Here is a 23,490-nt window from a genome sequence, read left to right as displayed (position 1 = left end):
AAAATGTTAATTTATAAGAAAAAAATTAGATTAGAAAAAGTAAAATATTTCCTATACTTAAATTACATAAATGCGTATGTTTAGTCGATATATAAAATTACATAACACACAATTATTATTCACTTAAGTAATGAATTATGCATAAACATCATTGGAAAAATAGAATTATAAAATTCTGAGTTATGACAAAATCCAACATTAATCACGTTTTCCTTAAATTTTCCCCATTAAAAGTGGTTAATTCCAACTGCCTAATCTCCAAAATTATGATTAAGAGAGAAGTGGGCCCCGCCCAGTTGATCATCGATCATGAAAATTGAACGGCTCAAATTGGCCCTCTTTCGGCTAAGTCACGTGACATGCCGATGACTCATGGACCATTATGTGTTACACACAAAACTTTGTAGCCTTTTTTTATTTCCTCCTTCGTCCATGTCAGCACGGTTTGGCGTCTTTGACGATGATGGCGATGAGTCATCATCATCCGTCCGATCAAAAATATCACGACTATTCTCGACCGTCGATCAACTCTTATCTCTTTTTTCAATTTCAGTACTACTGGCAAGCCAATTTTTTTTTTTAAGTAGAGTAGCTATGAGACACAGAAAGTAAAGCACATGAAAGGAGATCTTCCCATTTTACTTCGATGCTCACTGACCCTTTTATCTTTTCCTCTATCTCTCTGTGATCTCTCTTGTTCTTTCTCTGAAACTCTTTCCGTCTCTCTCTCTCTCTTTGGCAGCCATAGAACCCGGTGAGCTTTCTGTGCTGTTGTTTGCTATTTGTTTATGGCCTTTATCATTTTCGCTTTGCTTCTTTTTTTCGGAGCAAAAACCTTGCAGTAACAATAAAGGGAATACGGAGATCTGTTATGTTTAGAGAATATTGTCGTAATTATCAGAAAAAGAAGGATCTGTTGTTTTATTCGTAGACAGTTTTGCGCTAGGGTTTTTGTGTCGATTTGGTGCTTCTGATTTATCAGTCGATATATATCGATTTATCATTCTGTTATTTCACTGGGTTTTCATTCGTTTCTTCTGGGTGTTGGTGAGTCTAGGGTCTGAAGCAACATTTTTTGAAATGGAAAATGGGAATGGTGTTGTTGGTGGGTACGTGGAAGAGAAGAAGCCTGTAGAGGACAGGGTTCCTGAGGAGAAGGCCGAGGAAAAGGTTTTGGAGGGCTCTGATGGATCGAAGGATGTGGAAGAGGAGCTTTTTGAGGAGGCTGTTGGTACCCAAGAACATTTTCCGGAGGAAGGACCAAAACCTGAATCAGGAGGTGGTGGCTCTTTCTTTGGAAATTCGGGTTCAGTACGAGCAGATAAGAATTTTATTGCAGGAAATGAAACGGATGATATTAAAAAGGCTTTTGGATTTCAAGGCGAGGCTGGGAGTGGTGAGGAGGCGGCAGTGGTTTCGATCGAGGGTCAGGTGGGGGATTCGGTTGGCGTGGAAAGTGCTGATGGGGTCCAGGTGCTAGATAAGTTTGATGATGAAGGGACTGAAGTTGAGGCAGCTGCTGATGAATTGAGTGGAGGAAAGGAGGCAGCTGAAGGTGACGAATACATGGACTTTTCAAAGGGTGGAGATGAGGTAATTGTAAAGTCTGATGTTGTAGTTGAAAAAGCTAATGGGGCTAAGCTTCCAGATAAGATTGATGAAACGGAGGCTGAAATTCAAGCAACTGCTGACGAATTGAGTGGACCAAAGGAGGTTAATGATGTTGGTGTCAATGGAGACGTGGGAGCTTCTAAGGGTGAGGATAAGGAGGTTGTGAAGTATTGTGTAGAGGTTGAGAAGCCTGATAGGGTTGAGGTGCCAGATAAGATTGATGAAGGAGGGACTGAGATGGAGGCTGCAATGGTTGAATTGAATGGAGGAAAGGAGGAATCTGAGGTTGGCATTAGTGGAGACATCGAAGTTTCTAAGGGTGGGGATGAGGCATTTATAAAATCTGCTGTAGGGAATAGGAAGTATGAGGATGTTGAATCTGTTAATTTGGGGAATAGATCAGTTAATGAAAACACTGAAAATGGAGATGCCGATAGGGTGACAGGAAGTGGTCATGAATCTCATGGAGAAACTGAATTAAGCGGTAACTCTTTCCTTGAAGATAAAAAGTCTGAGGAATCAAAGGAGGATATATTGTGTAATGAACGTGGGGATGGCAGTGCAAATGAGTCAGTTGATTTTTGCACTCGGCTGGAGCATCAAGGTGATGGGGGCAAAGAAGTGAATGAAAATTTGGCCAAAGGGGAGGTAGAACCTAACGGTATTAGGGGAGATGCTGATAATAAAGGAGCTGAAGTGATGAGAACTTTGGATAGTTCTACCACAGAACATCAAGAAAGTGGGAATGGTGCTCTTAGATATACTTCAGCTGAACCACAGACATATGTTAAAGAAGAGGGAGCAATTATTGGAACTTTGCATTCCTTAGAGAAGTCTGCAACGGAGGTACAGGCAGGTGCAACAGAGTTAAAGTTAGAGAACAACAAGAGTTCTCTTCCTGTACAAATGGATGAAAAAGTTAATGAAGTTCAGAATGGTCATGCTGTGTTGGCAAAACCAGAGAAGAAAGCAGAAAAAGAGCTTGAAAATAAGCCAATCACTCAAGTGAATAGAGAATGCAAGAATCTTTCTACCCCAGCTAATGCATCGTCATCTGCAAAATCTACGAATCATGCTCCACCTTCTCGACCAGCTGGCCTAGGGCGAGCTGCCCCACTCTTGGAACCTGCACCCAGAGTAGTACAGCAGCCTCGTGCGAACGGAGGTGTATCTCATCCACAAATTCAGCAAATTGAAGACCCTGCTAATGTGGAGGCTGATGAGAATGATGAGACCCGTGAAAAGCTGCAGATGATTAGGGTGAAATTTTTACGGCTCGCACATAGGCTTGGGCAGACTCCACATAATGTTGTTGTGGCACAGGTTTTGTATAGACTTGGTTTGGCTGAACAGTTGCGAGGGAGAAATGGTGGTCGTGTTGGTGCTTTTAGCTTTGACCGTGCAAGTGCCCTGGCAGAGCAGCTTGAGGCAGCTGGGCATGAACCCCTTGATTTCTCTTGTACAATTATGGTACTTGGAAAAACTGGAGTTGGTAAAAGTGCAACCATTAATTCCATATTTGATGAAGTTAAGTTCAGCACTGATGCTTTTCAAACAGGAACAAAGAAAGTTCAGGATGTTGTGGGTACTGTGCAAGGTATTAGGGTGCGGGTAATTGACACACCGGGCCTTCTGCCATCATGGTCTGATCAACATCAGAATGAAAAGATCCTGCACTCTGTTAAGCGTTTCATTAAAAAAACACCTCCAGATATTGTGTTATATCTTGATCGGTTGGACATGCAAAGTAGGGATTTCAGTGATATGCCCCTCTTGCGCACCATCACTGAGATATTTGGACCATCTATATGGTTTAATGCAATTGTGGTTTTGACTCATGCAGCATCTGCTCCACCTGATGGGCCAAATGGCACTGCTTCCAGTTATGACATGTTTGTCACTCAGCGTTCTCATGTTGTCCAGCAAGCCATCCGTCAGGCAGCTGGGGATATGAGGCTCATGAATCCTGTTTCATTGGTGGAGAATCATTCCGCCTGCAGAACAAATAGGGCTGGCCAGAGAGTGTTGCCAAATGGTCAAGTTTGGAAACCTCATCTGCTGTTGCTCTCCTTTGCATCCAAAATTCTGGCAGAAGCTAATGCTCTTCTAAAGTTACAAGATAGTCCACCTGGGAAGCCTTTTGCCGCTCGATCAAGAGCACCTCCTTTACCATTCCTTCTCTCAACCCTTCTTCAGTCGAGACCACAGGTTAAACTTCCCGAGGAACAATTCAGTGATGAAGATGATATAGACGATGATTTGGATGAATCATCAGATTCTGATGAAGAATCAGAATATGATAGATTGCCTCCATTTAAACGCTTGACAAAGGCCCAGATGGCTAAGCTTTCTAAAGCCCAGGTGAAGGAGTATCTTAATGAGCTAGAATACAGGGAAAAGCTGTTTATGAAGAAACAGTTGAAGGAAGAGAAAAGGAGAAGGAAGATTATGAAGCAAATGGCGGCTGCAACTAAGGATTTGCCAACCGATTTTGGTGACAATGTAGAAGAGGGGAGCAGTGGAGCTGCATCAGTGCCAGTTCCCATGCCAGATCTAGCCCTACCTGCTTCTTTTGATTCTGATAATCCTACTCACCGATATCGTTACCTTGATTCTTCCCAGTGGCTTGTGAGGCCTGTTCTAGAGACTCATGGATGGGATCATGATGTTGGTTATGAAGGTATAAATGTAGAACGACTGTTTGTGGTTAAAGAAAAAGTACCAATCTCATTTTCTGGACAGGTTACAAAGGACAAGAAAGATGCTAATATCCAAATGGAGCTTGCAAGCTCTATAAAACATGGTGAAGGGAAAGCAACTTCAGTAGGTTTTGACATGCAAACTGTTGGAAAGGACTTGGCTTATACTCTAAGGAGTGAGATGAGATTTTGTAACTTCAGGAAAAATAAGGCCACAGCTGGTCTTTCTGTTACACTCTTGGGCGATGCCTTATCAGCTGGAGTGAAATTTGAGGACAAATTGGTTGCTAACAAACGGTTCAGGTTGGTTATGACAGGTGGAGCAATTACGGGACGTGGAGATGTTGCATATGGTGGCAGTTTGGAGGCTCAGCTGAGGGATAAAGATTATCCCTTGGGACGATTTCTTTCAACCATTGGTCTCTCTATCATGGATTGGCATGGAGATCTTGCCATTGGAGGCAATGTACAATGCCAGCTTCCAGTTGGGCGATCTACAAACTTAATTGCTCGTGCCAATTTGAATAACAGAGGGGCAGGACAAGTTGGTCTTCGTTTAAATAGCTCAGAACAACTCCAAATAGCCTTAATTGGCTTCCTTCCTCTATTCAAAAAGCTGCTTGGTTATCCTCAACAAATGCAGTATGGACAATGATGAAACGAGATTACTTGGGCTGCACCAGCTATGCAGTGAAAGGTTATAACATTTAGAAAGACCATCTCATGATGTTTACCATGAACCATGAACAAGAGTAAGATGCCGATTTCCTTTTGCTTCTACCTCCTCTCCCCCCCCACCCCCTTCCCTTCCCCCAATATATATATAATTTCCTATATAAATCTTATTCAGCGTTTTGTTAGTGGATTGTGGCCATTTTTATTTCTTTGTTAGATGTTTTGCACATGGTATTTTTGTTTCCATAATCTGATTCTTAGTTTTCCTTCTTGTTTGCCCATATAAATTGCATTTCTAGTGTGGGTATGAAAGATGATTTATTTTGAAGGGGCTGATGGGTTACTTTTTTTCTTCTGTTCAGTTTCTATGCCCCTGCATTCTTCCAATTTATCTTAGAAAGCTTGCTTTTGGGTTTATCTTTTCTGTTGCAGTGTTGATAGGGGATAAGAGTTTATATGATGGTAGACATCATTAATCTATCTGAAGTAAGGTGTTTATCTTTTCTGTTGCGGTGTTGATAGGGAAGAAGAGTTTATATCATGGGAGTTTGGAAGTTGATTTGTTTGATGTCATTATTACTGGACCTTCTATCAATAAATCTAGGGTGACATTTATGTAGATGTTACACCTCTTCTACATTCTTTAGCCATCAAACCTATCTTTAGTCGATTCATCAGCCAACTCCAGCACAAGCCAAATATGTTCTTTTTAAAAGGAAATAATCAGAACTATTCTACTGCCTGTTCAATGCAGGCTCTAAAGAATCTTTGATTTCCAAACTTTGGCTTCTGGACTTCCTGTATTCTGGGACAGGCAAAACCTGCAGAACTTGCAGAACCTCAGAGTTCTCTTGCTTGTAATTATGCATTTTTCACCAAAAGACGCTGTTACCGCTTCTTTATTCTTGTGCAGTTTGTTTTTGTTGTATAAGATAAATTTGTCTGCTGGCTCTTGTATTACATTTTTATAGTTGAATTGTTCATGTTGACGGGGAGTGGGGACTGCTATACCTAGATGTTCATGCATTAAAACAGTTCAGAAGCATGACAAATAGTGAGAATTATCACCAATTGTAATATTTGTTTGAAAATGTAAATTAGCTGGATGAAGGAAAATGAACTTTAACCCTCAAAGGTTAAAAGACCTTACAACTATCAATTGAACTCAATTACTGATGCTTAAATGTTCCTGGAGAGATTGATGGTTTTATCTGCTTCTAATGATAATCAGGAGCTCTATTCTTGGATTCTTCTTCCTTCAACTTGAACTGCAAGTGGTGACTTGGTTCCAACGGCATCCGTCACTCTGGTCTATTGTACACATTTTTCTTAGTTATGGTTCATATATCTTGCTAGCATAGAAGATTTTGAAAACTGTAATTCATCTCATTCATATGTTAATTAAGGATTTAGACTAGTTCTATGGCAAATTTTGAGTAGCTCTTTGTTGGCACTTGGAACCTCATTGAAGATCAATGAGAGAGTTTAGTTCTATAAACTTGTTCTCGTTACCGATTCAAAGTCAATGACCAGATAAAATTCATTGGTAAAGTTAATGAGAGAAACGTTAAGAGTCTCATTTTCATTTGAGAAGTGGGACTTGGGGAAAAAAGTATACCGCTTGAGAGGTAGCTGAACAAGAAAGTAGGTGTGTGAGATAATCTGGGTATATATTAAAAGTGAGAATTTTCTTGTGACCCAAAGAAAAGTTTTCTTATCTCTATCTAGGTTTTCATAAGGCATTATTGAATTTATCTTATCTTTTTCTTATGTTGAGTTTAATTATCAGAAGCTGCCATTAGAATCCTTCAAGAGCTACATGCCAAAGGATTTATAGCACGATATTCCAAGACTTTTATGTGAAGCATCTTTCTGGTGTTTGATTCTTGGATCGGGCAAGACATTGATTAACAGACATGACTGATATAAGCTAATTATTGGATTGAAGCGGGCAATAACTTCAAGTATGATTGTTAGATGTACCCCACAAATTTATTAGTTGGAAGAGAAAGTTCCATCAATTATACCGTGCATGTTCCCGCTAGTTTGCGCGAATATATATAATACAACTTTTAGATAATGACGTATGGGAACACAGTCGATTCTGAGTATACTTTCATAAAGAAAATGATATATTAGTCATTTCAGTTAAAAGTAGTAATTGATGTTGTAACTTCGAGTTTAGCATATATATATATATATATATATTATTAGTTGGTGAGGTGAATGAACACAAACAGTTGCATACTATCGGGAAAGTTCATTTATGATTGGAGAAGAAGATTTGAAATGGGTTTTTGTGGGATTCACTGTTTTAAGATTTAGATCTATAATATTATGAAGCGAAGCTCTGTAAGCATAACTCAAGATTAATCGACCAAAACAGGAAAGTTTTATTAATATGTCAAAAATAAGAATGCAATGTTAAAGTAAAACATAAACACATAATGTACAGTGTTGGATCCATGTGATCTAGATGAAAATCTAAACCGATAGTTATCATAGAAATTTAGGAAAAAGAAATCACAGACTGCTCCTCTGGCAAGTTAAACCCTATCTTCCTCTAATAATAATATTTCCTTGATTGTAATCTAAACTAAATTCACTTCCAGACACTCAAGCTTATAGGGCTTCGAAGATCTTAATAGCATTTTTTTCATATTGAACTTTAAATCTTCAGGAGCTGGGTGACGATAAGAAAATTTTAATAAAATAGATTAAATATATGTAGGGAGAATTTCTCTCAAGTTTAAACATCAAAACCAAGGAAAAAAAGTTCAAAAAAAAAGAATTACAGATAATCCATTGTAGCAGATGATATTGTATAGACATGTGTATTAAGTGATAAAACTGATGCTATTACAGACAAGTGTAATTCGGTGGCGTGAGTTTAATGCTGCAGTAGGGTTGGTTTGAAAATTTGACCGTTGTGATATTTCTTAAGCGGACTCAAATTCGCGCGCCATCCGAATATATATATATATATATATATGTATATTGATAATGATGGATGGTTCTAAAGGAAAATTAACAAATTAATTTTACAATACTTAATAAATTCATTTCTTGAGCTATTTTTTTTATAAGAAAATTCAAATATAGTTTTTCCAATTAATTTGACATTCCTACGTTTATAAAAATTAGCTGATACAGTCATTAAAATATTATCATTACTTTCAAAATAACGAGAACCTTTAGATATCATTACATGCAAAAAACATCCTAAGTAATCTTTATGTAAACTCGACCACTTCTCGAAGAATCTCCTGACACCATCTCTCCATCACCAAAATTCATCATATTGGGATACACGAAAGGATGGAGGAGAAGCATGTTGGCAGTCCACCTCTCATCAGGGTCCATCAAGAAACACCTGCTCAAGAAATCTTTCGCCATCTCCGACAGGTTTTCCGGTACCGCCGGCGGTTCAACTGTACGAACGAGTTGCAGAAAAAGATTTTCAAGGTCTAGATGATTCCACGGCGCTCTATTACTGAGCATCTTCATGACAACGCACCCAAGAGACCAGATATCAAGCGACGGCGTTATGCTTCCGTTCTTCAAAGAATCCGGCGACATGTACATTGGAGTTCCCCTGAAATTAAACTTCCAACTCACGCCGACCGCAGCCTCCAACTCCTCTTCTCCAGGCTCCTTTGACAACCCGAAATCAGCAATCTTGAGATGGCACAGCGAATTCCCATCGACTGGAGGGAAGACAAGAATATTCTCTGGCTTAAGATCGCAGTGGACAAAACCACCCTTGTCGTGAATGCAAGCGAGCCCTTCGAGAATCATCCGGTTGAATGACCGGACAATGGGTTCGGGTACTATGCCGGCGCAGGTTCTTATCAAGTCGAGAAGAGTGCCGTGCGGTGCGTATTCGAGAATCAACCTGTAAACCTGGAAACCATTTGCGTCCGTGCTCAGCTCATTCCCATACCACTGAATCACGTTCGGGTACCCAGTGAATTTAGAGAGAACGCGATTCTCCTTGACGAGTGAGCTGCACTTGGATAAAGAGGAAGAATTGACGGCGACATACTGGGGATTGCCGGCGTTACTTTTGACGGCGAGATGCACTACCCCGTGAGTACCTTGACCGAGCAATCTGATGAAGATCTTTTGACAGAGAAAATTAAGTAGGATCCATGTGGAGACTATATACCGAGCGAGAAAGATGTGTATGTGTATATATATAATATACGCATAGCTAGTTGTCCATTTACGACACGGTTTAGGATTTTTTATATTTTAATTTTTTTGGAGGTAAAACAGTTAGGATTTGATTTCCGGGCTTTGTGGGTAGAACTGAGAAGATTGGATAATGTGAGATTATGATCATCAATTTTCCCAGAGAGATCAGTTATTATTAAGAACTTGCTGCGCAGGTCGGGTTAATGGCATGAATTGCCCGGTGGCGACTAAAAACGGTGCGTTTTGTTTTAAAGAAGCCTGTTTTAGAAACGGCTGCGTTTTGTTTTTCCAGGGTGTTAGAATTTCGAAGGCACCCATTGTACGCGCGCACTTGCATGGAATTGGTTAGCTTTCTGTAGGAATGGGAATTCATTTATGAGCCATCTTTTGAACAAATTATGAAATTTTATGTGTATTTTTCTTTGTATAATTATAGTTAATTTCAAGGAATAGATATATTTTTTTAGGAAATAATAAAATTAGTCTCTTATAAAATTTCATATACAAAAATAATACATTCGAAAATATTATAGAATTTTAAATTTAAATTTCTTATTCCACATAAAAACTTACACTTCTAATTTTTTTTTTCAGAAATATCTTTATTAGTAACTAACTGCATATTTAACACTATTATATAAATATTTACATAATAAAAAAATTTGTTTACGTGGATATTAAATTTAAAAAATACTATCAATATAACAATCACGTGATTGGTTCTATCGTTGTTAATTTATTTATTTTTTTATAATAATATATTTTTAAATATTATTAAAATAAGTGATGGCGTTTAGAAAGTGATTGAAAAGCATTTGAGTAACATGGACATTAAAGAATTTTTTTTTTATTTTTATCTCTTAAAAATTTAATATTTAAGTTAAAACTATTTAAAAATAAGATAAAAAAGAAAATAAATATCATTATGACAACCACGTAATTGTAACACTAATAATAATTTTAAAATATGATATTCATATAGATGTATCAGTTACTACACGTATATTTGTCTAATAATGTTAAGTATACTGTTAATGGTAAAGATTTATTATGAGAAAATTTAAAAGTTCATGTTGTATTTAAGTCGAAAAAATAGTATTTAAATTTGTTTGAATAGTACAGAGGTTTCTTTAATGTATTATGTCTAAATAAAATATATTTTTATTATTAAATCATTAAAAATTTTCATAATCTTTTAATTGATTAAGTGTGAACTTACAAAATAAATTCTACAAAAATTTAAAACTTGTTTTAAATATAAGGTGAAAGTTTCTAATTGTGGGGTGCATATATTTTATAGAAGAGGAGGATTGGAAATTTGATCGTATTGGAGGGGAAGTCATCAAAAGCATTAGGCCACCTTTCATAAATTAGGTTGTTGAATTTTGACATTAACATCAAAATATCTAAGATTAGGTTACCCACTTAATTAGTTATTATGGAAATTATGCTAATTAAAAATAAATAAGTCAATTTATTAGAAAACAAGTATTTACTAATTGACTAAAACTAAGGTTGAATTTTTTTTTTTCTTTTTTTTTTTTTTGTATAACTAAAGATACTTTCTTTTAAATTTATGGGTAAGTCAAAATTTTTTAAAGTATTTTTAAAATGTGGGTTTTATGTTTAATCATTAAATTTTAATTTTTGTTAATATTACTTTCTAATTTTACCCAAAATCTTGGATGGCGATGAGGGCGGAGGTTTACGAGGAATGCAAATAATCTCTTTTTCAGGGTTTGGCGAATAACTAGTAAATTGCAACACTCTATTATGCTGCAATTGGTGCATTGATTTTTGCAGTCTTAATGCTTTTTTGTTGGTTGGTTGGTTCTATTATCACAGTGCGGCTCCAAAATTGACTTGGTTTCAAGATGTAGAATCTATATTGAATTAGCGGGGTTATTAGGACTCTCGAGTCTCTTTCCTGGGCGGGACATCATCAAAGTGCATGTTTCTTCGAGACGTACGTAAAAAATTAAGATTACAAATCACTACTTTGAATGAGTTTAACGTAAATTTTTAAAATTATAAACTAATTTCAACAGGTTTAATGTAAAAATTCAATTAAAAAGTGTCTTGATACAAGATACCTTCACACCTAAAACCATGGAACATGAAATTTTATTTAAGAAGTACAACTAGAAAAACCATGATGTCTCATAATCGTGAAATATCAAAAAGAGAACGACTGATAAATAGCTAAATGAAAAAATCAATTAGCATATATATATATATGTGTGTGTGTGTGTTTATAGATCAAGATCTTAATGGATAACCGTAACGTTGTAGCCAACTATAGCATCACCGGTTTTAGCATCAAACCAATATGTCTTCGCGACCGCATAGCCGCGTGCCAGCCGGAAAATCCCGGTGCCGCCGACAATCGGCATCTCTCTCACCGGATGCACCACATTATTCTTCCCCAGAATACTTATAGAGCTGCCATTGTATTTCCCATCATAGAATCCGAAGTTCATGGCCATGAGCAGACCCAACTCTTCTTGACCCGCCGAAGCATAAATTCCCTGAGCCCGACCCAGAAGCTTCGATTTCGGGTCCGGTGTCTCCGTCAATGGATCATCGGCCATCATCACAACTCCGAACAAGGTGGGCGATTTGTCGGTGCCGGCGGCCTGAGCCACCCTGATGGCTGTCGGGTTCTGGCCGCTGAGTATGTCGTGAAAATAGAATTGGAGGTTTGTGACGGTCTTCTTTTTGGGTTCGAGACTCGTCTTCTTGGCCCAGCTCACTGCGTGAGAGCCATGAGCCCACCATGGCACGGAGGCAAGCAAGCAGATGATCATGAGGATAACCCTAGTTGGGGCTAATCTCGCCATCACCATCTCTGCAAGTTTGAAGAAGATTGCACAGAGGAATTTGGAGGAGATAAGAAATTAGACTTTTTACAACGAGAAATATTGAATTGTGTTTAAAAGGTTATGCCTATGATTCAAAGGGAGTTAAACTAATTTCTATATATATACATATAGATACGTATACGTATATATATAGAACCACTTTAATGTTTTATTTTTCTTCAGTCTGACTGTATTTTCCAAGGATAGAGGGTCCGTGTTCAAAATTTGGAGTAGTTGTAAGTGTGTTTGTTATGATTCTAGAAAATAATTTGATTATATTTGGTGCATATATAAAAAAAAATCTTTAAACTTTATTTTATATAAACGTGCATCTAAGTAATACATATGGGTTTCTTTTGTATTTGAATATATATGTATATATATATATATATTATTTTGTACATGTAATCTATAAGTGCATTTGGTAACCTACTATTTAAATCTGGGTCCTCATGGATTTCATTTTGAGAGATTATAGAGCTCTTAATTTCTTCTATTATTTTCTTCTTATATTCATTCATAGTGTATTAACTGTATCATTATCCCTAAGTTGATTATATAATTTATGTATTAAAAGATTGTCTAATTTATGTCAAGTATATCTTTAAAATTAATCAAGGAGAATCTGAATTTTTTTTTTTATGCACGAAAACTCATGTGATAAAATCCTCACACAATCTTAAAAATCAAATCTTTAAGAGGACAATTATAACTATTATTTCTTTCTCTTCCTCTTCCTCTTCCTCCTCTCTTGCACGTCTAATTAGCACCTAACAGAGCAGCCTCACAAGTTGACTCTTGCACGTTGCCGAACGCTTCTTTCTGCTCCGGCGACGAGGAAGAAGAAACGGAGTTTGATGGTTTTCTTCTGCTCCGGCGATGCAGAGGAGCAGGGGAAGAAGACCCAGGAATCGTTTGGCCGATTCCTCTCTTCGTTGCTACTCTTCACATTAGTGTTTTTGACCTGTTAAGATTGATTTTTACTGCCATTGATTTGCCATATATTCTGACAGAAACATCAAATAATTTATTATATTATACAATTAATTAATGTTACAGATTGGACCATGCCAGACAGAAACTAATGGGTCGGTTTGGCTCAGTCCACTTAGTCACGTCCTTCATTGGGTTTTAAAAATTGAGCAAGGCCTGCTTTACAATCTTCCCATTTTGGACTGAGCTCTTGCTACCTATTTCCATATTTTCTTTTTTCTTTTTAATCATCTCTCTCTCACATACATTATATAGAGACCATATTTACATATATATATATATATATATATAATCAAGTAATTACTGAATTTTATTATATAATAAATAGTCTTGCGTAAATTATAAAAAATATTCTATAATTACTATTAAGATAATAATCTGATGGTTAATATTCACGCATACTATTTGAATATCATGATTTTATAAAATATATTATAAATTATCTATAATATTTAATCATCAGTCATAATGTTTGATATATATTAATCAAAGAAATCTACTAGCTATATGTGATACAAGATGATAGATATATATATATATATATATTAATCGTAAGTTTGAGTAGAAAATTTGGTTGTGTTCAATTGGATTATGATGTTAGAAACAGGAATAAGATAAATGTAGCCTACTATTCTCTCATCTTTCCTTTTATTCAAATACAAAACTCAGTAATGAAAAACCATGACATTATACTCAACAATGGCTTCTGTACTATTCATCGAGCAAGTCTTAAGCTCAGCAAAACCTCTCGCCATCCTAAACTTACCTCTGCCACCAACCACCGCCATCTCCCTCTCTGCATTCAACACCACATTCCTCGACATCATACTAATGGAGCTGCCGTTGAATTCCCCCGCCGTGAACCCAAAATCAAAGTACGCCACCAAGCTTGATTCACTTCTGTCAGAAAACACGTACAGCCCCTGCGCATTCCCAATCACTCCCGAGCTCAGCTCAGGACCCACCGTCAACGGATCGTTGATCGCCATCAGGTTGCCGAACTCACCCAGCTGCTCCGAGCTTCCTTTTGCTTTGGCGACGCGGACTGAACTTGGGTTCTGGCCGCCTACTATGTCGTGCATGAAGAAGTGGAGGTTGGTGATTTTCTCTTGCATGGTCGACGGTAATGGAACGCTCTGTGAATGGTAGCCGCCATGTGTATGAACAAATGCGATGCAGAGGAAGAGAAGAATTATACCCTTGAAATTGAATAGTTTAGTTTTCGCCATTGTTGATATTTTTTTTGAAGTTGTGTTTTATCACCATTATTGTTCTCTGTCTACCCTTCCGTTTTATATGACATAGATGGATAGGGGAGATTCAATGCATGTGAAAAAGGAGTAAATGCTGAGTGCTCTTTTAGGGGGTCATAAATGTATGAAAATGATTCTCACCATATGTATAGGTTTGGTTCTGAGATGATTAAAATTCAAAGGATTAGATAGATCCACATCAGGTAAATATATTTAATAATTTTTAACAATTATAGTACATTTTTTAATGAAAAATTATAAGTTTAAGTTACTCTATATTTCTGTATTCTTATTAATAGATTATATAATAATGAATATATATATATATATTACTTTGTAAAATATATATCTTTTTAGAAAACTATTCTAACTATGACTCATTTGGATTCCATAGAGCATGGTCCAATTAATATTTCCTGGATATTTTTAACAAAAATGTACTGAGGAAAACTTATTAAAAGGCCCTCAAGAAAAAAACAAAATCTTGAATCATCAATTCTTAGTTGTTTAAAATTGTAGGAGGCTTCCTTATTTTAGTAGCTTGTTCAAAACCATAAGCAATCTCTATCAGCTTTGGCTCTGTGCCTTTCAAACCCCCAAAGCAAATTCCGAAAGGCACTCCTTCACTGTCATATCCAGCAGGAACACTAATTCCTGGAAACCCTCCAATGGCAAGAACACTACTCAAAAAGTCCGGACAAGGACTAACCATGGCATCCAGCTTCTTCTCCTTCATCAACTTCTCAAATCCATTTTTCGACAGTCTTGTCATGTTCCTCAATGCTGCCTTCTCTATTTCCCTGATTCCATCCGTTGCTTCAGCTGCAAGAAAAATTTCTTGTCTATACTCCTTAATCTTCTCCTACAAAATCAAAAACAAAAAGGAAACAGTCTTCTTCAAGATTCAAGAATTGATTTCTTGAATCCAAAGGCTTAGATGACTCTACAGGAACCTTACCTTTTTGGCAAATCTTTTATTGAATTTTATGATATCTGCCAGGGATCGAACAGGAGAGACGACCAACTCTTTCAGGTACCTATTTAGATCCGACTTAAACTCGGATAGCAGTGCAACACCTTCCCCGCTTTTGTCCCAATCTACAACACTGTCAATGTCTGATATTTCAAGATTGTCAACCAAGACGGCACCTTCTTGCCTATAATTTTCAACAAAGCCACCATAAATCCATAAGATTATTAGTTACTTCTAGTGTAGAACACAATGGCTCTGCCTATTAATAAAACATGGTATGGTTCGTTATACCTTAGTGTCCGGAAATGGTGCTCGAAAACTTGAGTTGGATCTGGAGATCCTTTCGGAAAACTGAAGAATGGATATCTGACTATACCTAGTCTCTTTCCTCTTAGTCCATCAGGCCTCAAAAATCGCGTGTAGCCTCCACGAGGAATGTATTTTAATGTCTCCCTTGTCACTTTGTCCCTCGGATCAATGCCTACAATGGCATCAAGCACATATACTGCATCTGTCACTGTCCTGGACATTGGCCTAAACAACACAAACTTCATTTTAGACTTCATCATGTCCAGCAAGATCATCAAGTATCCTAAGTTCCATTTTCTATCTTCTCGTTTACTATGTTTTGAGAAAATTACAGTTCGGAATAAGTAAATTTAGAAATCTAAACTTTATTTTAATTTTTAATTCATTAGTTTCAACCACAATCTAAGCTAAGAACTGTTCCAAACATACCCAACAGTGTCCTGTCTATGAGAGATTGGAATGACCCCAGATCGGCTAGTAAGGCCAACAGTAGGTTTGATCAATGGAATTATAACTTGATGGACATAAAATTGAGCCATCAGTTTCTGTTCCCAGTGACACTGTCACCATGTTTGCTGCTACCGATATTGCTGATCCACTGCTTGACCCACAAGTTTCCGCCGATGAAACATAAGGATTCTGCATTCCATACTCAAGGATTTCTACTTAATTTATCATCTTAAGTACATACTTCAATATGCAGAGTGCAGATGAAAGTTAACAACCAAACAGATTATAACATAATTAGTCAAGAATTGCAAGAAGCAAGAGTTAAAAGTTTTCTTACCCTTCCTTGGCCACTTCTAGGGCACCAGCCATTTGGTGTCTCAAAAGATCTAAAAGCTGCCCACTCGGTCAAGCTAGTCTTTCCCAAGATAATGGCACCGGCTTTCCTCAACTTGGTTACCACACCAGCATCTCGTGGCACTACAGAACCAAGCAGTGCGTAAGAGCCCGCTGTCGTGTTGAGCTTGTCCTTGGTTGCGGTGTTATCTTTTAGCAGAATGGGAATACCATGTAGCGGACCCAGTGAGCCAGCTCGTGCCTTGACCTTGCGGTCGTGGTCAGCCTTCTCAGCTTGCTGAATTGCATCTGGGTTCACCTCTATGACACCTTTAAGGACCGGGTTGAGTCTGCGGATTTCGTTCAGGTAGAACTCAATGAGTTGCCTGGAGGTAAGTTGGTTGCGCTTGAAAGCGAGTTGGATGTCTTTTATGGTTGTCTCTTTGAATGTGAATGAATTTCCATGAATGGTGTTAGACCCAGATGAGAGTATTGTGAGGAGAATTAGAAAGATTGGTGAAACGAGAGGAAAATTCAGTGGTGAAGGATGGGTCGCCATGGCAAATCTGCAACTAAGAGAATTGGGCCAAGTCAACCGGGTCAATTTTTTGGTCTTGTAGATGTCGATGAGATGTGAAAGATGTAAGCCACTGATATTGCAGAAAAAATTAGTGAAGTCAACCAGTATTTCTTAATCTTTTCTGGGTTCAAAGTAATATTTCTTAATTGAAATTAACAGGGAAAAAATCTGATTCAATTCCCATATTCTATTATTGTAATATTTTTTCAAGAATTTAAATTAGTGATTCTTGTTTACATGAAAAGACTAAAGGTTATATCAAGAGTAACGTTAACATATCTCTCCAGTGTTGGAGATATAACTATTATGATCAAGATCCAATTATTCCTGTAATATATTAAATACATTATTATTTGATAATTTATTTTAATATATGACAATAATATTTTATTATCATATCGTTTAATTTATATGATAAAGTTCTTAATTAAATTTATAGATTTTACGTCAAGATGGAGATCTTGATAATGAAAGTAAAAACCTTTTATAATTTAATTTAAAATATTTTTAGTCGTTAAATAATCAAAATAAAATATTAATAATTTAGTAAAACTAATATATATGTGATAGTCTCTATAAGATAAAGATTAATTAATCTCATTAATTAAATCACATATATAGATTATGCATATGGAGATATGATTATTGAACTGATTTAATTAAAAATTTCTAATGAGTAATATTAACTTAAATTGTCAATAGAGTATTCTCTTATTTTGATGAGATGTAAGAATTTTCTTAAACCTGAAATCATCATAATAATTGATAAGTCATTTTTTATACTTTGATTATGAACACCTATGGTCATAGAACTATAATTGAAAGGATATTGAGTGTGATTAAATTCTTATAAAATTAATGATTGGTTAAGGTAGAATCTGTCAACTTAGGTAATAAATTTAAGATTTATATTGTCATTTATTATAATGAATAAATTAAGACATTAGTCATGACAGTTGAATGAATGAAAAAAAGAGTTTCTTATATCATTCATTAATCAATTATAATTGACATGAAACATAATTAGTTACCTATTGTGATTTGACGGTCAAATCATATCTTAGGGTTAACCCGCAACAATAATGACGGAATGAAATATTACATATTTCTTTAGCAAGTTGTTAAGAGTAATTGTACATTTCATATTATATGGTCGTTGAGCAGTGTTGCTAGATGTCAACCTTAATAAGTAAATTAGTTTGACCACTTTGCTACCGGTTTAGTGTTGAACCTATGGGGTCGCACACTAACGAGTGTTTTGAGTTTTGCTAAATAGATTAATTATTTTAATTATTTAAAAATTAAATTAGAGAATTTATATATGATATATATATAGATATGTAAATGTGTATGTAATGTGTGAGTCAAAAAAATTATTATTTTTGAATATTTTGTCTATATATTTACATTAATTTTTGAAATTTTTAATCGTAAATATATATCATATTTAATTTTTAATTATTACATGTATGTTTGTCCTTTGTGTAATTTTGAATTAAGTCTTACATATGAAGTAAATTTATTAGGACTAATTGTAGATAATTTAAACAAGATTAATTTTATATTAGTGATTTGATCATTATGTTTTTATAATTATTTTGATAATTATATTATTTAATTTAAAATTAAGTTCATGATAATAATATATAAGATATTTTATTATATAGCTTACCATCAAAATAAATAAATTTATTTATTTTTGTTTACAAAGAACGATCTGACAATCAGGAGATTTGTAGTTTGAGAATAAAATAAAATTATTTGTTGCATAAGATGCATATATAAAAATAATTATTTCAATTTTATATCAATTATCTGGATTATTCAGAAAATATGAAATTTTATTAATTGTTTTTCATTATAATGGTTGAACTCAACTGTACTAATAGAAACGACCTGACAACTAGGAGACTATTTGGTATAGAGCAATTTATGGAAGTTGTCTAGGAATACAATTGGTAACAGTACTTACCTTTAAAATATGTGTGAGAATCGACTTGACTACCGAGTGGCTCATTCATATTGCTAGAAGATTCTTTTATTCCACTAAATTGAAATATAGATTTCTTAAAATTGTTTGATTTATTTAGTAGAAATATCATTTAGATAAAAGTCAATTTCTTTATGATATTTGTAAATGTATTCCTATATTACTGCATTTTTTTTTTCTTAAATTTTAGATTTCTCAATATGTTTATTATATCACTGCGTGACATATTTGATGTCAATAAATTAGTTGGACCAAATTTTGATGACTGGTATCGAAATCTAAGAATTATTCTCATGCATGAAAAGCTTATTGACATAATCGATAAGCCTGCCAGAGAGACCCCACCTAAGAATGAAATGATGCTGAGACAGTCAAGGATTTTCAGAAGTACTTGACAGATTGTCTTACTGCCAAATGTATTATTCTTACTTCTATGAGTTCTGAACTCCAGAGGAAACATGAGGATATAGATCCACGTGCAATCATCGATCATCTTAAGAAGATGTATGGTGCACAAAGTAAGACAACTAGATACCAGTTATCTAAGTTTTTATTTAGATCCAAGTTGAACGTAATTACCCTCCAGTTAGGCCCCATGTTTTAAACGTAATTGATCTTATTGAAGAACTTTAAAAATTAGGGTGCACATTGGGTGAAGAACTTTATCAAAATTTGATCTTTCAATCACTACCTGAGTCTTTTTCATAATTTATTATTAATTTCAATATGAATAAAATAAATTATGATCTTCATAAGATGTTCAATATGTTGATTGATTATAAGAATCAAATTGCATCTGAGAAGAAGAAAGAAACTGTCATATTGGTTGACAACTCTTCTAAAAAGAAGGGTAAGGGTAAGAAGAAGCCCAAAAAGTCCGCTGCACCTAAGGGTGGTGCGATAAAACCCAAAGGTAAGACAAAAGCTGACTATTCTGATGTTGAATATTTCTTTTGCAAGAAGAAAGGGCATTGGAAGAGAAACTGCAAGGAGTATATTGCATCTCTGAAAGATAAGAAACAAGATAAGATCTTAATGAAAAGTGTTTTCATAATTTCTATAATTTCTATTAATCCGTCTATATGGGTATTAGATACCAGTAATCATTTTAACATTTACAATAGGTTGTAGAGATTATAGATTAATAGAAGATTGAAGAAAGGTTAAGTTAATCTTCAAGTTGGTAATGGTACAAAAGTTGCAGCTCTAGCTGTAGGATCAATTTATCTTATGATGCCTACAGGCAAAGTACTTTTGTTAGAGAATTGTTATTACGTTCCTAAATTTGTTTTGAACATAATTTTAATATCTTTTTTGGACCAATATAGTTTTCGTATTATTTTAAATAATAAAGTTTGTTTTATTTATCATGATGATGATTTATATGCAAATGGTTATCTCCAACATGATATTTATATTTTACCTTATATGAATGAAAACTCAATTTTGCGTGTTTCTAGTTTTAAGAAAAAAGAGGTGATCAAGTAAATTATACATATTTTTATCATTGTAGGCTTGATCATATTGGAGAGAAAAGAATAAGCAAGTTGTACAAAAAAGAATTAGTTTGATCAATTTACTATCGGTTTAGTATTAAATTTATGAGATCGTATACTAACGAGTATTTAATTTAATTAAATAAATAAAATTTTTGATTTAAATAGAATATTATTATATTTTTTACTAACGAGAATATAATCAATATTGTAAATAAATTATGTTTTTTTATTTTTAAAATTGAAAATTAATATTTATTTTTTTTGGGTTATTATATTAATAGTGTAATAATATAATATGGGTGACTATTATAATAATTGAGATTGTTATAAAATTTAATTTAAAATTAAATTGATTTATAAAATTATTTGTATAAAATTAAATTGAATTCTCTGTTAATATTGTTTAATATATTTATATTGTTTAATTTGTACATATGTTTCGTTAATTAAAGAATTGAACGGTAAAACTTAATTTTGATGTGAATACGATAAAGTGTTCGTATTTTTAAACAATTTTAATTTAATAATTTACTGTCAAATATATTTTATATTTAATATTTGACCTACAATATAATTTTTAAAGATAAATAGATCATATTAAATTATTATTTTTATCTTCTGTTACGTGTTATGCAGATGTTACAATTCATCATCTAGGATAATACTTAAATTTTTTCAGACTAATGATTTGAACTGAAGATTATAATTTCAGTTAAATGGTTATCATAAAGTTTTATAGCATCAAATTCTGATATTCAAATCTTCAATGAATTTTAGGGTTTCAAGGGTTGAATGAGGGAGGCTTTCTGATCTTAGTGGTTTGCTCAAAAGCATATGCTATCTCAATTAGCTTTGGCTCAGTGCCTTTGAGTCCTGAAAAGGTTATTCCAAAGGGCACCCCCATATCATCATATCCAGCAGGAACATTAATCCCTGGAAATCCACCAATTGCAAGAACAGGGGTAATGCTTGAACCTGGAGTTACCAATGCATCTAGTTTATTCTCCATTATTAACTTCTCGAACCCATCTTCTGATAACCTCTTTAAATTTAAGATAGCAGCTTTCTCTGCATCACCTATTCCATTCGTTTCTTGAGCCTGAAGAAATATATCTTGCCCAAATTCCTCAACCACTTCCTGTAATTTTGTTTGAACAGTCTATTAGCATCAATGGATCAAAAAAAAGTTTCTCTGTGTTCAATTCAAAACCGAAATCGGAACTTACCAAATTGGAGAATTTGTTGTTGAATGCTATAACATCTGCCAAGGACCGGACAGGGGATGTCACAAGTTCTTCTAGGTAAGCATTTAAGGATAGCTTAAACTCTGCCATCAAAGCTAGTGCTTCACCACTTGCCATGGGATTATTAATAGTTTCAATATTGGCTATTTCCATATTGTCTACCAAGTTTGCTCCTTCTTGCCTGAATTTGCAGAAAAGTTTGCAATGATCTATCTATTAGTTTAACTACGTGTAGCGACATTGAGTGATTGTTCGTTGACCAAACCAAAGCTTGGAGATTAGTCTAACAGGTTTACCTCACCTTAATGTCAGGAGATGAGACACGAATGTTTGAGACACGACAGGTCCTTCTAATTCGAAGAAAGGATTCCTCACTACGCCAATTCTTTTCCCTTGTAGCCCATAAGCCTTTAGAAATTGTGTGTAGCCACCCCGTGGAATATATTTAGATGTTGCGAAGCTTTCTTTGTCCTTATAATCAACACCTACAATAGCATCAAGAGTGTAAACAGCATCTGCTACTGTTCTACAAATAGGCCTGTTCCAATTATCACCACAAACAAATAAATTTTAGTTAATCCAATTCCTATTTCATTATGAATGCTGAATCGATACCAGACATACCCGATGGTGTCTTGTCGGGGAGATATAGGAACGACTCCAGATCGACTGGTGAGACCTACAGTTGGTTTAATACCCACCACAGAGTTAGCATTTGATGGAGATAGAATTGAGCCATCAGTCTCAGTCCCTAGTGAAACAGTTACCAAATTGGCTGCTACAGATATTGCGGATCCACTACTTGACCCAGAAGGATCTTCTGATAGAACATAAGGGTTCTGCAAAAGATTCACAAGCAGCATCCAGTTTGCTTAGTTTTTAAAACTTAGATACATACATACACATATTTATGTATTTATAGAATCACGAAACAAATTACCCTTCCTTGGCCACTTCTACCACACCAGCCATTTGGAGCCATTGTGCTCCTAAAAGCCGCCCATTCACTCAAGCTAGTCTTTCCCAAAATAATAGCTCCAGCCTTCTTCAACCTCTTCACAACCCCTGCATCTCTAGGCACCATGGAATCTACCAGTGCAAACGAGCCGGCGGTGGTGTTGAGTTTGTTCTTAGTTCCTATATTATCCTTAAGCAACACAGGAATGCCATGCAACCCAGAAACTGACTTAGCTTTCCGCTCACAGTCAGCCCTGTCAGCTTCGTACAGAGCATCTGGGTTAACCTCTATGACAGCTCTTAGCTCTGGGTTCAGGCGATGGATTTCGCCGAGGTAGAACTCCACAAGCTGCCTGGAGGTAAGTTGGTTGTGGTTGAAGGCAAGTTGGATGTCTTTCACGGTTGCTTCTGTGAACGTGAATGAGTGGATTGAGATAATAGTGTGAGACCCAGATGAGAAAATTAAAAGAATAATCATGAGTAGCCATGAAAATAGAAGAGAAAAGCTCGCTGGAGAAGACATTGGAGCCATGGCTGACATGGTAACTTTTGGTGTATACTTGGGTGAGATTGATCATCTTATATGTCTATATAAACGGAATATATAGATGAATTCTTAGACTTTAAAAAGTATATTTGTCATTTTCTCTCTATATATACATGTATTATGGTGTAATGGCTACAAGAATTTAACGGTAAGTACATGGCAGAACATTAGAAGGGAACGGCATGAAGTATACGCAGTCAATTTGTACATTCGGAATTCTTTGCCGTCCATTTCCGGTCACTTTGTTTTTATTCTCTGTTGGTCGTTCCCTCTCATGGTGTTCTTATATAAAATATATATATATAAACTAACCTTCAAT

The 23,490-nt window shown here is 35.3% G+C and overlaps 6 protein-coding genes across 9 annotated transcripts; 1 reads left to right on the top strand and 5 right to left on the bottom strand.

Moving 5' to 3' along the window:
* The first annotated feature begins 579 nt into the window (after positions 1-579).
* On the top strand, positions 580-6,536 carry TOC120 (translocon outer complex protein 120). Of its 4 annotated transcripts, none has more exons than XR_015821428.1 (2): positions 580-5,062; positions 6,217-6,536. XR_015821428.1 is itself a non-coding variant. In XM_088222407.1 (2 exons), exon 2 carries the CDS (start codon positions 1,081-1,083, stop codon positions 4,963-4,965), a length of 3,885 nt encoding a protein of 1,294 aa, XP_088078533.1. In that variant the 5' UTR covers positions 580-754; positions 1,058-1,080; the 3' UTR covers positions 4,966-5,256. The 4 variants fall into 4 exon arrangements, 1 of the variants encoding a protein (XP_088078533.1); XR_015821429.1 differs by lacking the exon at positions 6,217-6,536 and adding an exon at positions 5,740-6,161; XR_015821430.1 differs by lacking the exon at positions 6,217-6,536 and adding an exon at positions 5,418-5,604.
* Positions 6,537-8,155: 1,619 nt separating this feature from the next.
* On the bottom strand, positions 8,156-8,917 carry LOC110816592 (mitogen-activated protein kinase kinase kinase 20-like). The gene has a single exon (XM_022044844.2). The coding sequence runs from the start codon at positions 8,781-8,783 to the stop codon at positions 8,208-8,210; it is 576 nt and encodes a 191-aa protein (XP_021900536.2). The 5' UTR covers positions 8,784-8,917; the 3' UTR covers positions 8,156-8,207.
* Positions 8,918-11,276: 2,359 nt separating this feature from the next.
* Positions 11,277-12,123, bottom strand: LOC110816532 (dirigent protein 23-like). Its single transcript, XM_022044761.2, has one exon. The coding sequence runs from the start codon at positions 12,026-12,028 to the stop codon at positions 11,450-11,452; it is 579 nt and encodes a 192-aa protein (XP_021900453.2). The 5' UTR covers positions 12,029-12,123; the 3' UTR covers positions 11,277-11,449.
* Positions 12,124-13,599: 1,476 nt separating this feature from the next.
* Positions 13,600-14,424, bottom strand: LOC110816538 (dirigent protein 4-like). Its single transcript, XM_022044769.2, has one exon. It carries the CDS (start codon positions 14,263-14,265, stop codon positions 13,702-13,704), a length of 564 nt encoding a protein of 187 aa, XP_021900461.1. The 5' UTR covers positions 14,266-14,424; the 3' UTR covers positions 13,600-13,701.
* Positions 14,425-14,675: 251 nt separating this feature from the next.
* Positions 14,676-16,985, bottom strand: LOC110816593 (putative amidase At4g34880). The gene is given in 6 exon segments (XM_088223471.1): positions 14,676-15,151; positions 15,248-15,446; positions 15,554-15,796; positions 16,001-16,072; positions 16,074-16,210; positions 16,359-16,985. Coding segments are annotated over 6 exon segments (1,569 nt in total). The 5' UTR covers positions 16,914-16,985; the 3' UTR covers positions 14,676-14,788.
* Positions 16,986-21,150: 4,165 nt separating this feature from the next.
* On the bottom strand, positions 21,151-23,462 carry LOC110816594 (putative amidase At4g34880). Its single transcript, XM_022044846.2, has 5 exons — positions 22,608-23,462; positions 22,292-22,506; positions 21,969-22,205; positions 21,650-21,848; positions 21,151-21,561 (listed from the first exon to the last, which is right to left on the bottom strand). Exons 1-5 carry the CDS (start codon positions 23,163-23,165, stop codon positions 21,205-21,207), a joined length of 1,566 nt encoding a protein of 521 aa, XP_021900538.2. The 5' UTR covers positions 23,166-23,462; the 3' UTR covers positions 21,151-21,204.
* Positions 23,463-23,490: the final 28 nt, after the last annotated feature.

The sequence above is a fragment of the Carica papaya genome, chromosome 6 (genome assembly GCF_054855325.1).
Source record: "Carica papaya isolate Zhongbai chromosome 6, ASM5485532v1, whole genome shotgun sequence".
Classification (NCBI taxonomy): domain Eukaryota; kingdom Viridiplantae; phylum Streptophyta; class Magnoliopsida; order Brassicales; family Caricaceae; genus Carica; species Carica papaya.
Note: the sequence above shows the minus strand (reverse complement) of the source record. Positions and strands in the feature narration are given on the sequence as shown.

What these genes read in the sequence shown, in the direction of transcription:
- LOC110816592 (XM_022044844.2), bottom strand. Translation starts at nt 8,783, where the DNA reads ATGATTCTCGAAGGGCTCGCTTGCATTCACGACAAGGGTGGTTTTGTC.
- LOC110816594 (XM_022044846.2), bottom strand. Translation starts at nt 23,165, where the DNA reads ATGTCAGCCATGGCTCCAATGTCTTCTCCAGCGAGCTTTTCTCTTCTA. An exon ending in TCTCATCTCCTGACATTAAG is followed by an intron (nt 21,849 to 21,968) that starts GTGAGGTAAACC and finishes CTGCAAATTCAG; the next exon opens with GCAAGAAGGAGCAAACTTGG. An exon ending in ACAACAAATTCTCCAATTTG is followed by an intron (nt 21,562 to 21,649) that starts GTAAGTTCCGAT and finishes ACAAAATTACAG; the next exon opens with GAAGTGGTTGAGGAATTTGG.
- LOC110816538 (XM_022044769.2), bottom strand. Translation starts at nt 14,265, where the DNA reads ATGGCGAAAACTAAACTATTCAATTTCAAGGGTATAATTCTTCTCTTC.
- LOC110816532 (XM_022044761.2), bottom strand. Translation starts at nt 12,028, where the DNA reads ATGGTGATGGCGAGATTAGCCCCAACTAGGGTTATCCTCATGATCATC.
- TOC120 (XM_088222407.1), top strand. Translation starts at nt 1,081, where the DNA reads ATGGAAAATGGGAATGGTGTTGTTGGTGGGTACGTGGAAGAGAAGAAG.